Below are 17,220 nucleotides of genomic sequence, written 5' to 3' on the forward strand. Positions count from 1 at the left end.
CAATAGAGTGAGTTGGTGTTTGTGCAAAAAGACAAACTATCAGCCTAGAAACTGAAAATGCTTCCAGTATGCTTTCAGTCCTGTATCCAGAGAGACCGTGTCCTTGTTATGAATGAGCCTTTCATTCCTTCAGGGAGAAATCATGAAAGTATTTCAGCTGTAATACTTAGTTACATAATTGAACCATTTGTCTTATTTGAAAAAATTTAAATGCAGCTTTTAAACCGACTTCTGAGGGGTGTAGAGTATAACAGTGCAGTAACAGTCTGGAGAGGAATAGCTCAGCCCCTGACTAAACCACGTGCATTGTTTCTACTGTTTACCTTATACCAGTACATTATGCTTATGTGCAGTTTTGTATAAAATTAAAAAAAGACTTTACAAGCATGTTAAATTAATATAATTGCTCTTTATAGAAAATATTTATAAGTTACCATTATAGAAATATAGATTATGGTACAAAAACCAAATTATTATTTCATAACTATATAGAGAGAGTGAGTCAGAGAAAGGGTTTTATAGTTATTTTCATTGTTTCAGCAGAATTGACTAGATAGAGACAGATGTCTGTAATTTTTCTGATTTTTCCAGTCAAGTTGATACTTTTTCTGATTGTTTTGATTTGCTTGACGTTCATACTAAGTGCTTAAATGGCTACACAAATCATAATTTTGCAGACAATTTACTGGGTTCCATGTGATGTTTTTCAGGTATTTAGTAGAATTGGGATGTATCAAACCACTCTGCGACCTCCTTACAGTAATGGACTCAAAGATTGTGCAAGTAGCATTGAATGGGCTGGAGAACATCCTGAGGCTTGGAGAGCAGGAGTCCAAACGCAGCGGCAGTGGCATTAATCCTTACTGCGCTCTTATTGAAGAAGCGTATGGTATGAGCAAAACACCTGGGGAAATCAGGGGATACAGAAATGGTCACACACCCATTGGAGTTTCAGCAGGCCCAATTAATTCTGTTAATTTTCTTATCACTGTTACTGAAAATAACCTCTTCTTTGATAAGTCTCCAGAGTCCTCATCTTCTGCATGATCTTTGTCTGTGTATAGATTGGAGACAGAACATGCAGATCATCTTTTCTTGATTCATACAGAGTAAAAGATGTTAACGAGAAAACCACTACAATTCCCAGTAGTAGAGATTTACTAGAATGGCTAACACTTGGCTTTATTATAGCATCATTCCTTGCTGCATTATTTTTCTTTGTATCTGACTTCAAGGCTTGAGTTTGCCCATGTGCTTAATGCCTGCCCAAAAACTGGTTGCCCAGGTTTAACTGCATATATTATACAGGTTAGGAAGAGGAGTCACCATCCTTGGAAGTTTGGAACACTTGTCCAGACACATCACATCTAATCTGGTGTTGGTTAGTACTGCTGGGATGGGCTGAAGGTTGGACTAGATGATTATCAGAAGTCTATTTCAGCTTACACATAGGTGATTCTGTAGTTACAGTCCTCCTAAAGAAAGCACTGTGAACACACTTTTAGGAAACATGGTCCTAAAAGTCTTTTCAAAAGAAGTCTCTGAGTTTGAGGCCTTGTCCTTACCCATTCAAGCTTGTTAATTTAATTTTTGAGTAAGAAGGTTAAGGCAAACAGAAAGTACAAAGCACGTAACACATTTACAGAGATCTCTGTAGTTCAAACTGTCTTTACTTGGTGCTGGAGGGTACAAGTTGGATATAGGTCTTGATAGAGGGGCCTGTTCTTTCTGAAGGTGGTGAAGGATCATGGAACAGACTGAAAATTATTGTGGTCATATCCTTTGACTGAGCTGTAACTTTTTTGTACTCCTTTTCTCTACAGGCCTGGACAAGATTGAATTCCTGCAGAGCCATGAGAATCAAGAGATTTATCAGAAGGCCTTTGATCTGATTGAGCACTACTTTGGAACAGAGGATGAAGACAGCAGCATTGCCCCACAAGTGGATATCAATCAGCAACAGTACATCTTCCAGCAGTGTGAGGCTCCCATGGAAGGCTTCCAGCTTTGAGGTGCCCCTGTGCTGTGTGCTCCTCTACCTAGCCAATCCTGTTGTCGAGCCACAAGCCACCCGTGGAGTGATTCTCTCAATGTTTTCCATAACCCTGTTTGCGCTCATTCGCTTGCCTTGTGCACATGCTCTTACATACGTCTGGAAAACTTTTGGCTCTCCGTGGCAGGATGCCCCCTCTTTGGCAAGGGGTCGCCAGAATCACCCTTCTCCTCTAGATTTGGAATCTCTCCACTATCATCTTCGTGGAGTTGAGGCACCTTTCTATACTTTGAGATATTCCCTGTTCCTATTACAGGAAAGGAATCCCTCCTCCACTTGGCCCACCCGCTCCTGGCATCCCAAGTGAAGGCTGCCTTTCTCTTGTATTTGCTGTAGAGTGTGCCTGCAGTCCAGGGAGACATTCAGCCTTTCTGAGAACATAGCTGAATTCATCCCTCATGTTCTCCCCTGGATGCCTCTTTGGACGGCTGCGAGAGATGCGTTAAACCTTCACATGCAATCTATCTACCTTGCTGTATGTGCCAGCTGGGGTTATTGGCATGAGGAACATGTTACAAACAATGGAGTAAGTTCTCTATCCCCTGCAACAACAGCTGCAATGGACATGTTTTGTGGTTCTTAGGAATACTGAACACATCTGGCCCCATCCCGTCTCAACACTGAGCTCCCAAGTTGGATTGCAGACCACTGTGGAGATTTGTATACCTACCCAATTTTTTCCTCTCCATCCACAAAAAAAGAACCTGTGAATAGGTCACTCTTAACACCTCCCCAGAAACGACTTTCCAAAACAGCTTCTAGAATGGAGAAACTGCCCCCACTTCTGCTTGCCAGCACAGTATGATCCAACTGGGCCTTCCTTAAAAATCAAGCCCTTTCTGGCTCCATGCTCCAGAGTCTGGTCCCTGGTATTCTGGTTATGGCTGAAAAGTTCCTGTCTGCCTCTTTACATTTTTACACAGCGTGACTTGAACAGATTTGTCTTCTGAAAAATTAACTTCTGAATACAGAAATCTTAATTTGTAAAACTTGGCACAAGGAGTGTTAAATCTCCTTTTCATTTTCACGAGACAAGAGCTTCCTCTCCAGCTCACCTGATGGAATATAGTCCTCCTGGTCAAGGCCCTTATTTAACTAAAATGACACTACATTGGCAGGATAGTACTATTACATCTGGATCCACCTGGCCCTCTCATTTCACTTCTCCCTTTTGCTGTTTATGAGACTTCAGATGAATTAGCATGGAACGCATGGTTCCTCCAGGTGACATCTGTAAGGCATCGTTGACTGCATGGCAGCTGCTGCACGCAGCTGGAGACTGCCCTTCTGCTAGCAGCATGTTCTTGGCTCTGCAACCTGCTTGGATCACAGACCTCTGATGCAAAGGCCAGCCACTCCTCACTGAGTTCAGCTGACATTGACACCAAGCTTTTCACACAAAGATGGGGAGATGCCACCTGATTGAAAGTGGCAGTTCCATTTTGGAGAATGCAATGGATTCCCTAGGCCGTCCGCTCCCCCCCTGCATCGGGCTATGTTCTTTCAAGCCATTTTGGATGCTTGGAACACACATTTGTCCAGTGTAAACATTTCAAAATCGCCACTGGCTACTGCAGCGTCATGTACCTGTGGTAAATGTTTGTGGCAGAACTGTCTTCAAGATCCTCATGACTCCTCTCAGTGATAAGCCACTGCAAAAGCAAAACCAGCCCATTGGATACAGAGTTATAAAAACACATAAGTAACTTGTCATACTGCTGAAAGAAGCTAGGCAAAGGCCTGAACATCAGCTCTGTGTGACCATTATTTAAATAAAGTCTTCTGTCTCTACTTCAGGATGGAGACTCTGACCTGTGTGGCCACTGCAGAAGCCACCTGCTGCCTCCCTAGCTAAGCCAGTTGGCCTCCACTTTCCCTCTCCCAGTTATTTTCTCTAGTGCTGCTTTGTGCTGAAGGAACATTTAGTTTACTGCACTTGATCTGTAAATGGACTTCAATTCTTTGTAATTTTAGGGGGTTAAATTTGGTGGTTAATTTAAAAAAGCAAAAAAACCCCTCAATGTTGCCTTTACATCACATATAAATAACTGTGTTTCTCTTTTCTTGAAGGGTGATAGAAGCACTGATTAGTAGCAAAATCTTGTTTTAGCTTTTGGATTTTTTTGTGCTGGATTTTTTTACGTGTAAATTTCCAATAACATGTCATTTCTATAAGATTTGTTTAAAACCATGTACCTCTTATTGGATGGTATAAAAATGCTACATATTTTGTAAACAAATCTGAGCAAAGTGTGTGTGCATATATTCTGTATATTCATATATGTATATTCTGTGTATATATACACTAGCGTGTATATATACATATATACACACACACACATATATATACACACATGCATAAAGTGTGTGTATATATATATATACATACCTATATCTCTATATATATAAGTGTTTTCTCTTCCAGGCTAGTGAAAACAATGTGGTGCATTGGCGTTTCCCTCCCCTGCCCCCCCAAGAAAGTAATGACAATTGCCTCTAAATGAGTGAATTAAAAAAGAGTCCATTTAAGCTGACTGGTGTGCCTTCCTGTGTAAGGAGCCTGGCCAGTATTTGTTACTTTTGCCGTGGATATGTGAATTCAGAGCAGATAAGTATAAATCTTTAAACTTGGTATGTTTGTTTGAAGTGACAGGCCTGGTTGATGCAGGTAATATTGTTGTCCTAAATACTTAGACTGTGTAAGGCATTTGACTGGTACTGCATAATATTTTGAGTGAAACCACACCAATACAAGAATCAACATGGCACACATTAAATGGATTAAAATGTGGCTAACTCATAGGTCTCAATGTAATTTTAAACGGTGCTTAATTGAGTGTATTTCCATCAGGATCTTCCAGCCACCACTTCTTGGCGTTGCTTTACTTAGCCTTATTAATAGGTTGAAAAGAAACAAAATCTACTTCCAGCAAAAGCTGCAAATTAAATGGGTACAGAAGGGAGATCAGACTTGTGAATTATAAAAGGAAAAGCTCACTGATACAAACTGATCAGAATTCCTTGGCAAGCCAAGGGCAAGTAAACCACTTGCATTTTAACATGTAGTGTAATGTTACCCATCTAATAAATAGCATTCCAGCCACAGATGAAGGACTCTGTTTTGGAGGAGAAGTGCCAGTGGAAGTATGAGGATCATTATATCATATTGCTTGAACAATGCTTCCTAACAGTTCTGTGTGGCTATGTCCCCTGCTAGAAGCACTGAAACCAGTGTTCTCTGCTCTCCTGAAGGATGTGCTCAGACAGGGACCATCTCAGAGAATGCTTCCAGCTGCCGCTTTTGTGAAGGACACGCTGTGTTTTGAATGATTTATTGTTGCTTTGTGTCTAAATAAGAGGCAGCATGGTCTCATGTGGAGGGTAGGTGAGGGATCTGTTGGGGTTCTGGGTTCTTCTCTTGTCTCTGTCAGACAGTATGTAATGCTAGAAAAGTGTCTCATATTTTCTTCAAAATTGAAATACATGCATTGGTTTCTGTCTGCTTGTGGAGATATGATCTGAGCATCTTCCAAAAGCCCCACAGGCTGGTAATGAGAATTTATTGAGTTCTTTTTGAAACATCAAGAATGAGGTGGAAGTGCTGCACTGAGATGATAACGATGTCTGTTTTAAACTGGGTGTTAGAGAAAGGAAAATGCAGGAGTGCCTGGAATTGCTATCTAGTAGTCCAGCACACAGATCTGTAATCCTATTAAAGCTGTGGTTTTGTTTGGGCAGCAAACAGGAGCCATCATTCTTTCTGTTGGTGAAGTTCCCAGTGGAACATGGCAGGCAAGGTCGGTATCTTGGATTCAGGAGGATACAAAGGATGATGGAGCAGGTCATTGGAAGCTCAGTAACTAAGCCAGGGCCAGCACTTGCAGCTCCTGGGAAAGTATCACAGAAGCATTTGAGGGAACTGCTGCGTAGAGACTTCAGCCTGTTCCTAAATTCCCGTGTTTGTTCCTTGATGCCAACCAAATATGGGTGCTTGAAGACCCTTTGCCTAATGTTAAAAGAAGGGAGGAAGACAACGACCCTGTACCTACATGCTCTTGGACCTGCTTTTTCTTTTTTCTGTCAGCACCCAAGACTTGAAGAACTAGATTGTACCACATGGTCATACATGTGACAGTGCTCCAGGCAATACACTTCTCTGCTTCTCTGGGGACTTCCAGAACAGCTGTCTTTCCTCTGTGCTCTTTGATGCCTATGCCAGCTTAAAGTAAATCCCCATTTCTTCCAGTATGTTTTTTTTTTTGCTCGTGGAAATTGGCACAACACACCATTGGTACTCTCCCATGGCAATTTTAGACTTGAAGGTCTTTCTTCAGGTGCCTAAATCTTATTAGAAAAGTAAGCCAGACCTCTTTGTGTACTGCTATGGCCATGTCCTGCTGTGGCTCCTGCAGGTTCCACTGAGGCAGTGTTGGAGTTGTCAGGTGATTGCTGCATTAGGAAGTTTCAGTTGCCTCTCGACCAGGCACAGCAATAAGGCACATGGTATAGGATTGATAAACTGGACTGTTCTGGATAAATGGGAATGGTGTTACAGACCAAGCCAAAGGGGAGAAAGAAAATGAGGTACCAACTAAGACTTAGTATGTTCCTTCTGTCGTGCACTGTTGAAAGGCTTTGGGCTGAAGCTGTGAGCTCTCAGCGGTCTGAGGGACGTTAAGTTCTCCGGTCAGCTGGACTGGCTGCTTTGGCCAGAAACGTGGCCAAAGGGTTTTGTAACTAATGTCTGTGTTTAGAAGTGCTTCTTGGAAGCCATCACACCAGGAAAGAGGTGGTTCCTTTCACTGCCTCACTGAGAAAAATTTACATCATTTTATAATACCCAACTATTTGCAAAGAAAACAGTACAGTGGTTGGGAGCAAGCTGGAGACCACACAAAACCCATTGTCTTGGGCTTTGGTTTGAGACTCGAGCCTATGTAGAAGCTGAAAGAAAACACAAAGTTGGGCAGTGATGCAGAGTCTCTATGGCAGATTCTGAAATGGTGCAGATACCAAGGTGACAGAAGGATATGTGGAGCTTTTGTCAAACCACTGGACCAGACTTCAGTTTTTGAGTAAATGGCCATAAAGCTTATAGAAAATTAAGTAAAATAAAAAACTGGTGACTGTTGACTGTTGCTGCTCTGAACTGCTTTCAGAGTGATGTTTTGCATATTTTTATTTGAAGTACTTTACCAGCTGGATGAATCCAAATAGGTTTGTTTCCAAAACTAGGAGAGGTACCTGCTAGTTCTGTTCACAGAGTGCATTCAGAGGTGTGTATTGAAAGGGTGGTGTTTTTGAGATGCAAAATTTTAAGCTTTGCCATCACCAAGCCTAAATCACAAGTTTTTCTTCACAGAAACCTGAAATGCTGTCAAATGCACATTTTCTTTTTTGGTGTCATTTAGTGCATACATGACCACAGACATGTAATTGGGCAAGATTTTGTTTTGGTTCCCACCTGTGTGCCTACTGCTGTGGCAAAAAACCAGAATTGTCATGGAAAATCTGTTCACATACCTGCAGTGAAATTAAACATGGCTTGCATTCAGTGCTAATTAAGTGGATGAATCTGTGCAATCCGGGTCTGCTTGATTGACAGTGTACAGTGTCATCTGACAGTGACAGATCCAGAGAATCTGATGACAGGTCATTGTATCACCTGATACGATGTTGGACTTAGGTGGTGGAATTGGCTGCACAGCTTGTCTGATGGGTTACATCTCACTGCAGTACCCAGAAATGTAGCAGCTAGTAAAGATTTGCCTTGTGTTTTGTAGGGCTTTTGATTATTCAGCAGTACTGCTAATTTTTAGGGGTACAAGAAAAATAATCTCCCTCTCACTTTGAGAAAGTTCACAAACTACTTTTGTTAAGCTGGTATGTCTCTTGTGGTTTTGGTGTCAGCAGGGCAGTGCTGGGCAGTAACAGTTTTGAGCAGTCCTGACAATTCCAATCTACATTTCCTTCCAAATGAACTGAAAGGAAGAAAGAAAATACTTCTGGTTGCTGTGTGCTCTTCAGCATGAATAGTGTGTGACTGGGCTCAATGTCAGAAATAGCAGTCTTGAGGCAGGTGATCTCTAGGTGGACCTAGTATGATGAAACTAGAGACAACAATTTAAAAGAGCAAAATACATATAAATCTAAGTGAGATTCATCAAGGAAGAGCTTAGTAGCAGAGAGCAGGAATGCCTGATTGCCTTCCTCATGTTTGTGTGCTTCTGAATAGTAAATCTGACAGTACAGGTTGAAGCTGTTGCTCAGTATTCCTTAAAATAGTCATCTCTGTTCCCTCAGCTTGGATGTTCTCTCATCTCACTGCCAGCTGTGCTGGGACCACTCTTAGGTGTCAGCTGCAGCACCGTGGCTCTCTGGAATCCTATTTCACTCTTCACCTTCTTCCTCATTTTCTTGAAGGCAGACAGTTCTTCACAGGAAGTTATCCCTCACTTAAACAAATGGAGACAGAATAACAGGACCTAGACCAAGGAATTAGGCTTTCTAGTATCTTAGGATCATTTTGCTGATGTTAATGCAAGTCAGACAGTAAGTTTTGGCACAAGGGCTCCCTTAATAATTGTTCTGTCTTGCACAGAGAAGAACGTGTGGATTCTTTGAAGTAGCCAGTACCAATACCAAATAGATTCAGTTCCATTCTTGCTGAGGAAACCTGGAATAGTCAGTGATAGTGGTGACTGGCTAGTGAAGGTATTTTGTTTGTACAAGCATGGATGTACAAGTGGAAAGCAAATAGATTGTTCTTTTGTGTTACAGTTACCTTCCTGTAAGTGGTAAGTAAGAACGTGAGACTTCATGCAGGGGATTGGTACCAAGAATGCAGGTACAGGTCCTGCACTACTTTAGAAATGCTTAGTCTGGTGCACAGCACATGGGAGACAATTGCTGTACTCTTGTGTCCTATCCCACTAACCATGAAGAAAAGAGTTTGGAAGAAAGGAGCAGTTATTAGGAGAAGGTAATAGGTATTTCTGGTTTTATTGAATGCAGGACAACAATAATTCTTTCTTGAACATGAGTGTACAGAACATACACTCTGACAAAGAAAAGATGTGATGATATCCTCCTCTCAGTGCTGAAAAGGACTTTGCTTTTCTACCCCAGTCCTTGATTTCTTCATTTCCTCTTCTATGGTTTAGCAGATGCACCTTCCGCTCTCAACTGGGCTTTCTTCTCCAAATTTATGGATGTAAGAGATTCATGTCTTTTCATAGCCTGCAATGCAATAGGATCATCAGTTATCACCTGAAGGACCATGGAGTTGAAACTTGAATCAATAACTTACAAAATACCTGACTTATCCTTACCAAGGCACAGTTCTGTCAGCTTTAATGCCAGAAGTCCAAGAGGGTTAAAATAAAATACTGCAAGATTATTTTGGCTGAAAGTAATTACTTCTCTGGGAATAAATTAAACCCTTTTCTCAAGGCGCTAGCAGGTACATTCTGTGCTTCTGGTCAGTATTTAATACTGATCTGATTTTCACAAGACAGAAGTACTAGAAACAAATCAAAAGTTAAACATAATCACAGACCACAGAATATTTTGAGATGGAAGGGACCACATGGATTATTAATTCCAACTCTTCAGTGAATGGCCCACTGGAGGATCAAACTTGCAACCTTAGCATTATTAGCACCATTCTCTGGTCAGCTGAGCTCATCTCAGGAAACAAATAATTCCAGCTGCTTTGAAAACGAGGATTCCAAAATAGCTGTCCTCTCTTCCTGGTATTTGCATTCATACTACTCAGTACAGAGGAAAATGCTCTGGGAATCATCAGTGTTTGATCTCTGCTGTTAAAGCCAGGAAAAATCCTTCCACTGTTTCATTTTAGAGTGCTGCATCCTTTTCATTGTAATAGACAAATCCTGACAGAAATGCCAGGTGACACTCAGTAACTCACAGTGCTGGGGTTAAGACTGTCACTATTTTTAAGGTTTCTCTAGAACACAGTAGTCCACAGGAACCAGACTTGAACATTGTCATCAGAAGAAAGGCAGCATAACAAATAAGGTTCTTCTGCCATGCAGATACTTTAAGCTCAGGGGTTTTTGTTTGTTTTTTTTTTTTAAAGGAAGCATCCTAATGGTGACATCATCCTTTTCTTAGGGAATTAGTCAACGAGGGTCACTTCTGGGGAACCAGGAGGACTTGTTAAAATTTTGTTCAGTGATAAAATGACAAAAATAACAAACCCCCAAAGCAAGACAGTACTAAAAATCCACAGAGTAATGAAGAAGTTTAAATGAAGATTTATTTGCCCGAATCAGCCCAAATTCTGTGCTTACCTGCTTCCCTCTGATCACCATGGTGATGCATCCCACTATTGTCAAGGCAATCATGACATAGCTGAACTTCACACGCAGGGTGCTCTTTGCTGCTCCCACTGTTTCAAGCCTAAAGAAAGAATAAAAGAACAGACTCATCAGGGAGCCAAACATAAAACTTGGTAAATTATTTAATTTCTCTGTCTTGGCAGTTTTGTGTAATGTTAACAGCACTTGGCTCTTATCACAAAAAAGTTTTACAAGAACAGCAAAGGCTTGATCCCTGAGTACCTTGGGAGATAGTTGGTAGCAAAGGCATTCCTCTCAAAGCTGGAAACAAACCAAACTTTTTAAATTTTGGTTACCCAATTGGTAAAACACTGCAGACCACTTGACTGCAATGCAGAGGAGGAAGGATGCAGGATTTAAGTGTGTATGTTCATTGTGGAATGAACAGGAAAAAGAGAGGGCTGGTTTTCCTAATACAATACTTTTCTTACTGTCAGCTCCCTCTGTGCTCACTACCATCCAATATCTGCAAAGTCAGTGAGAACTCATCCGTATTATAACTGTGATATATTTAACACAGTAAAACACACATTTTTCTCTCAATAGCAGAAGTCTGGTAAAACCCAAAATATGGTGTTTTAACAGTTAAGAGTTTCTTGAGCAGAGGGAAGCATTAGCACAGCTTTGCAATTTCTTCTGCCTGAATGTCAAAAAGGCTTAATTTATGATGCTGTCTTAATTTCCAGCAAGGTGCTTCCTCTGCTACAGGACTTGAAAGTGCAGTAAGTGACACACAGGCTGCTGAATGCAACACTCAGAAGTTCTGAAGAGGACTTTTACAAAAGACCAATAGTCCCCACTCCTGCTGGAATAAATAGCTTAAAGAGATATGCTTTCCTAAGAAACTAAAGAGGCATGGAGCATCATAAGCTTTCCAACACCAGCTTTGGACAGAGGAACTCTAAATTATTTTTATTTTTTTTTAATTCCAGGGGGCTTAGCTAACCACACTAGCAGCTATACCACCCTTTTAGGGAACCCATTGCCTACACTGCTGTTATCTTTTAAAAACCAGAAGTCTTCCAGTAGGAGAGTAGCAGTTATTAACACCTTCCAGCTGTACATGTGAAGAGTAAAAACAAAATATCATTTATTTTGAGTTAACCTCAAGATAATTCTACCCAAATGACATCTTGGTTGCAGCAGGTTTTAAGTCTGTGTTGGAGAGAACAATGCGAGATGGGCCAGTGAAGCATTAATGCTTTTTAGAAGTGCTTTCCACAATAACCAAAGACTTACACCCTGTATATTTAACTATCCTTGCAGAATTTAGGGCAGATAACTCCCTTCTCAAGGAGGTCTGATAATCTCACTGATTATATTTGGCACATGACAAAATTTCAGAAGACTGGAAAAGCACCAACCTTGTGTAATGAAAAGAATAAATGCATCAAACGAGGTTAATTATACCCCAAAGCTAACATGGCAAATGAATTTAATGGAACTTGGAAATTATTACTGTACATAAACATGAGTGAATATGGAATATTTTATTACATTTTGACCCTTACAAAAAAAAAAAAAAAAAGATACTTCAGGATCCATGGTAGTTCAGCATGGTAAATCACACAGGACCTGAGAGCTGAGAAGTTTTGTTCTTGTTTTTTCAGAGTACTGATTTGAATACAAGACTTCTGACCATAGGGAACAAACACATCCATCTACAATGAAACTAATGGTTAATTTTAGCATCCAGGTTATTTGCTTCTGCTATTTATCTGCAGTGAAAGCCTTGAGTGCAAGCTGCAATTAAGCTGAAATGCAGAGTAGTAGGATTTAAAAAAGTTGCTAGTTAATTTTGGAAATATGTTAGATGTGTTAAGAATTTACAAGAGCAAAAGGTAGATATCTAAACACAACTTGCATTTTAAATCAGTTCAGTGGCTAAGTTTAACATTTGTTTAATAAATAGGTTGCTTCACTACATTTTACAAGATTACTGATTTACATCACAAGCCCTTACAACCCAACAATTAATCTCAGATTAATTAATTAATCTCAGAATGGGAAAAAAGTTTTTGTGCTTTTATAGTTCTCAATTGTCTTCTCAGATTTGGCTGAATTATTTGTCTAAATAAAAAGAATTCCCTATGCACTTGCAAAAATGGTCAGCTTTTATCAGAAGTTGGTTTGTCCTTTCAATAAACTACTGAAATCACTCACTCTGCTAACTCTGTTTTCTTAAAAACATTCATTACACGTATTTGGTATGCAAAAATATATGAAGTGATAGCAAGTTTTAATAATTTACTCCTGTGTGTATTTCAAATGTAATTTTAACAAAAATGGTTCAGTACAAAATGGAAGGATTCCACTTCTAACAAAATTTATTGTGATACATTTAAATACAGGGGTGGAGTTTCAATTCCCATGCTGTGCATCCAGACAAACAGAAAATATTTAAGAGGGCAGCTACATCATTTTCTTACTCAAGTAGTGCAAGATTTACTGTTTCTTTTTCATTTAAATAAATATATATATTTAAAAGCATTATGAGCATGTTTTAAAAGATAACTATACCACCTCTAGGAGTGTTTTTTTAACTAATAATTGTCTATTGTTGGCAAGTTTGATCTTTATTTTTGGTGTGCAAACTAGAACATTCAGTTTTATTTTCTACTTTTCACACTGGACAAAGCTTTGACATTTTGACTCAGCAGCAACAGAGAAATTTTGACTATATATAGTTACGGAGCCTTGACACTGTTTGTTAGTTTAAATTCCAACAGTAAAGGAAGTTGGCCCATGCCTGTTAGGTATTCATTAAAAAACAGTTTACGTGAGTTGCAGTTATTTTATAGCGGTATATGAAAGTTCTCCTCAGCTAAAGACTGACATATAATGAAAAACACTAGAAAAAGCTCACACTAATGTTTGCAAAAAGCTTTCTAATCGTGAGGGAAGAGTGAAAATGAACTGTTCTGATGTGTTTTTTTAATGAAACAACTGATAAATGGCTGGTGAACCCTTTGCAAAAAAAAAATAAAAAATGAAGAGGGATACATTATCTTAGCACAAGAGAATTGCTGATGTCATTTCATCTACAAGGATGATAAACCAAACACAGCAGGGTAAGGTTTTTCAGCTGTGCAAACCCATTCCTTTTTAGAAAAGTCACTCTGGAGCCGCATTCAAGTAACTTATTTCTGCATAGACAAAGTCTCTTTTACAGCTTCAAAGGCAACACTTACGAGACAATCTCTGGTATATCCTCTGGCTTTTTGTAGTGGCCTGCCCACAACAAAAACTTTCTCTCCCAGTCTGTAGGCTTGTATCCAGGCACCCCTGAAGCAGATCGACCTAAAAAACCCCAACAAGAAAACCACACAAACAAAGACAAAACAACAAAACACCACCAGAAACAACAGTCAGAGAGGCTGGATGGTCAGAGCTGTAACAGAACCAGTTGGGGTGAGCAACGCAGAACTCTACATTGATTGCTAGAGGTGGTTAGAGAATGGAAAGTGTATCACAGATTAACAAATGTGTAAATAGGGGTTAAACTGAAGGCATGTAAGGAAAGCTAAACCCTTTCCAAAACCTCAGTATCTGCAGGTCTAAATATGCAGAAGAGATATGCTCCACTATTTAAGCTTGTTAAGGTGCTGTCTTTCTACTTCATTTAAATAAGGCTAAAAAAAAAAAATAAATGAAACAGCTATAGAAAAGCCAACATGCTGCACAGTAACAATAAAAGCCAATATAACATCACAGAATGTTAACTTTTCCAGGCAGTGTAAGATTTTATCTTATCTGAAAGTATAAATAAAACAGATGACTATAGGCAAAGATTGGACACATAATTTTCAGATCAGTCTTTCAAACTCCATATACAAAATATTCATAATGTATCAGGAAGCTTTTCATATATAACATACCATTGCAATCTAAGAAACACAGCTCAAAGATAGACACCTTTTTCCTTTTAAACAGCAGGCAGTATTGTGTATGGCCATGCTCTCCCTCCTGGATTCATGAATTGTCTAGGAAGTGGGGTGGATACAGTTTGCTGACAATGCCAGGTTATTCAAAAACAGAAAGAAGAGGGCTGAGCCCAAAATGCCGTGGGGCTTCAGAACCCAGAATCAATGAATTAGCCTGACAACTTCCTTGAATAAATAGGAAGTAATTCCAGTTCACACATAAATGACAGATTCTGCCCTCGCTTATTAATCATTACCTAGGCCTGAGCAAGGCCTCGGGGTTTCAGTGGTTTTGGCAAGTAACAGAAAGGAAAAAAGTGTTAACTGTCAGTGATCAGGAACTGGGACAAACACAACAGCATTACCGTGCCTCTGTGTAAAACTGTGACTCCAGCCTTTTGAAAATCATGGGAAACACTCAGAGGGAGCTGAAATAGAACAGGCACAGAGAACACTGGCAAGGACAGCCACAGGTATGGAATGGCCACTGGGTAAGAAACAGTGACTGAGACCCTTTGGCCTAGAAAAAACAGTGACTGAAACTCTTCAGCCCAGCTGGGCATTGTAAGAGACCTTGGGAGTGTGGGTTTATAATGAGGTCTTGGTTTGGAAGGGGTACTGAATAAAGGAAAATCAGATTGTAAAGAAGTGCACATCAGGTTAAAAAAAACAAGACTGTAGCTGAGGAATTTCTTCTTAGAGAATAAATTCTTAGAGATTTTTAGCATCCACATTCTTAGAGAATGTGAATGCTAAAATATATCCAGCTTCAATAAACTGGGCAATTTTGTGGGGAAAAAAAAGAAAAAAATCCAGTAAGGACTATTAAACACCAAGATGCCACCTCTGGGGCAGTGGTCCTAGAGGAACCCTCTTCCTATTCTCTTCCTTAGGTTCTTGCTGTAGGGCACTATTCCCACTTCACAAAAACGTAAGGAACTTCCTTTACTGGCCCCTGCTGGAGACATCACACTTTTAAGGAGACCTTTTGTCCTACCCAGTACAGCTGATTCATGTTTTTAACACAGAGTCGTGCTAAATGCTACCCATCTGTGTGCTCCTTTTCTCCTGCATGGGTGGGCCATGAGGAACCTGTGATACAGAGAGCACAGGAACTGTCCCATATATAGGGAAAAAATGTTTCATGGCCTGAGCTTTCCCTGACCAGCTCCACCCTTAAACATGAACAACTCAGACTCTGCCCTGCAGGGCACGTTCAGTTTTTGGAACAGTTGGAGCTGGCTGCACTCCGAAAAACTGCAAAAGTCTTTTAGCTCACACAACATTCCTAAACATGAATAGTTTACAGTGGGGCTGAACAGGCAGTTCCAGAGCAGAGCTAAGGAGCCTCAGTGTAGGAGTGTGCACTAGATAAGGTCCTGGTGATCTGCTACAAAGTGAAAGCTGTGTGACCGTTTCAAGTGGAAATATTGACCCCTGGCTTTTTGTTAGAAAACAAGACTTTACCAAATTTAATGCTCCATTTTTCAGTCTAGAGACCAGAACTCTCACAAAATCAAGGATAAGAGCATCTCTGTCAGCCAAATTCCTGTTCAGATGATTGCAGGATGGATATGCAAGTATTCAATGGCATGAAACATTCCATAACTTTATCAAATACTCTTACTCTTTGACTGAAGGTCTTGCTGGGGTTTAATGCACAGCCTTCTGCTTATCTTTGGGTCCACTCCCTCAGTCATCCTCAGAACTGAGGGAATATTTCTTCCCAGCAGTTTAACAGCCCTATCTGGAAGAGAAAGCAGATGAAGCAGAGGCCAAATTTAACTCAGAGCAGTTGCAAGTGGGAACCAGCTTTTTAATGGAAGCATTTGGGTTTGTTTTTTTTTAACACAAACGGAAAAAAAGAAAGAAAAGCAATAGTACAAATGAAGACAAGAAGTACCAGGTTTAATTGTAACAGCCTACTAAAGAAATTAAAACGTGTTCATAAAGGTGTGCCTTGAACTTGCTCGGTAGTCCTATGTAGAAAAATGTGAATGCAATTAAATTCCTTTAGGAAAAAAATACAAGTATGCAAGATAACGTCCTACCAGCAATTTCTAAAACACATTACACATCACAGTTTCCAGGAACTCATCTGAACATATGCTTCGGATACACTTTGGATGGTGCTATTTCAAGGACTGCACACCAGCATTCTACCTATCTTGTCACATCCCAAAAGCATTGACAGAGCCGAGTCAAAAAAGCCGAATCTTTAGCACTGTGAGGTAACTACTTTGTAGTGCATTAGAAAAGGCCAGGGCACCTCATATACAAACACATACTTTAAAGAAGGCGGTTCTAATGAATTAATAAAATGAACAAGTTCTGGAAAAGAACAAACCAAACTAACTCAGAAAGGCAAAAAGGGCATTTTTTAAAATATGAGCTCTTTTATTCCTTCGTTATACTGTCGGAAGGTGTCTCTCTTAAGGCCCTTTACTTTCGAGGTATAACACACTCTCGCTCTAAAAAACCAGCCGTTTACATTTAAGGGCGACACGCATAAGGGAACCGGACCCTTTTCAAGCTCTTCAGAGAACCCGAGGCGCAGACCCACTCCTGGCGCTGTTTGGAACGCCAGCCCGGCCCCTCGCTGTCCCGGGGCGGAGGCGCAGCGGCGGCGGCGCCGGCCGGGCCCCGGTCACTCCCTGCCTTCCCCACTCACCGGCGCGGCCCGACATGGCGCTGCTTCGGCCCCGCCGGGCTCCGCTCAATGTCACCGCTGGGCCCCGCCCCGGGCCCGCGATTGGAGGGAGCCCCGCCGCGGGACGCTCGGGGCCGGCACCGCCTCCGGTAGGGACGGCCGGAGCTCTGCCAGCGGCTGGAGGAGGCGAAGGGGCCGCGAGGCCGCCGCCGGTGGAGTTGCCCGGCCGGG

The 17,220-nt window shown here is 40.8% G+C and overlaps 2 protein-coding genes across 2 annotated transcripts in view; one reads left to right on the plus strand and one right to left on the minus strand.

Moving 5' to 3' along the window:
- Positions 1-4,171, plus strand: part of KPNA1 (karyopherin subunit alpha 1) — a 50,420-nt gene extending 46,249 nt beyond the window's left edge. The window contains exons 13-14 of the mRNA XM_005523854.2: positions 711-889; positions 1,824-4,171. Of these exons, the coding sequence (XP_005523911.1) occupies positions 711-889; positions 1,824-2,011 (367 nt within the window). The 3' untranslated portion in view covers positions 2,012-4,171. The remainder of the gene's footprint in view (positions 1-710; positions 890-1,823) is intronic.
- A 4,865-nt stretch (positions 4,172-9,036) lies between these two features.
- On the minus strand, positions 9,037-17,220 carry FAM162A (family with sequence similarity 162 member A). The gene is made up of 5 exons (XM_005523857.3): positions 17,011-17,220; positions 15,967-16,086; positions 13,608-13,716; positions 10,369-10,477; positions 9,037-9,292 (listed from the first exon to the last, which is right to left on the minus strand). The coding sequence occupies exons 1-5, from the start codon at positions 17,024-17,026 to the stop codon at positions 9,206-9,208; spliced, it is 441 nt and encodes a 146-aa protein (XP_005523914.1). The 5' UTR covers positions 17,027-17,220; the 3' UTR covers positions 9,037-9,205.

This window comes from Pseudopodoces humilis, chromosome 2 (genome assembly GCF_049639895.1).
Source record: "Pseudopodoces humilis isolate 2021_Gansu_Grassland_sample_001 chromosome 2, ASM4963989v1, whole genome shotgun sequence".
NCBI classification, from domain to species: Eukaryota; Metazoa; Chordata; class Aves; order Passeriformes; family Paridae; genus Pseudopodoces; species Pseudopodoces humilis.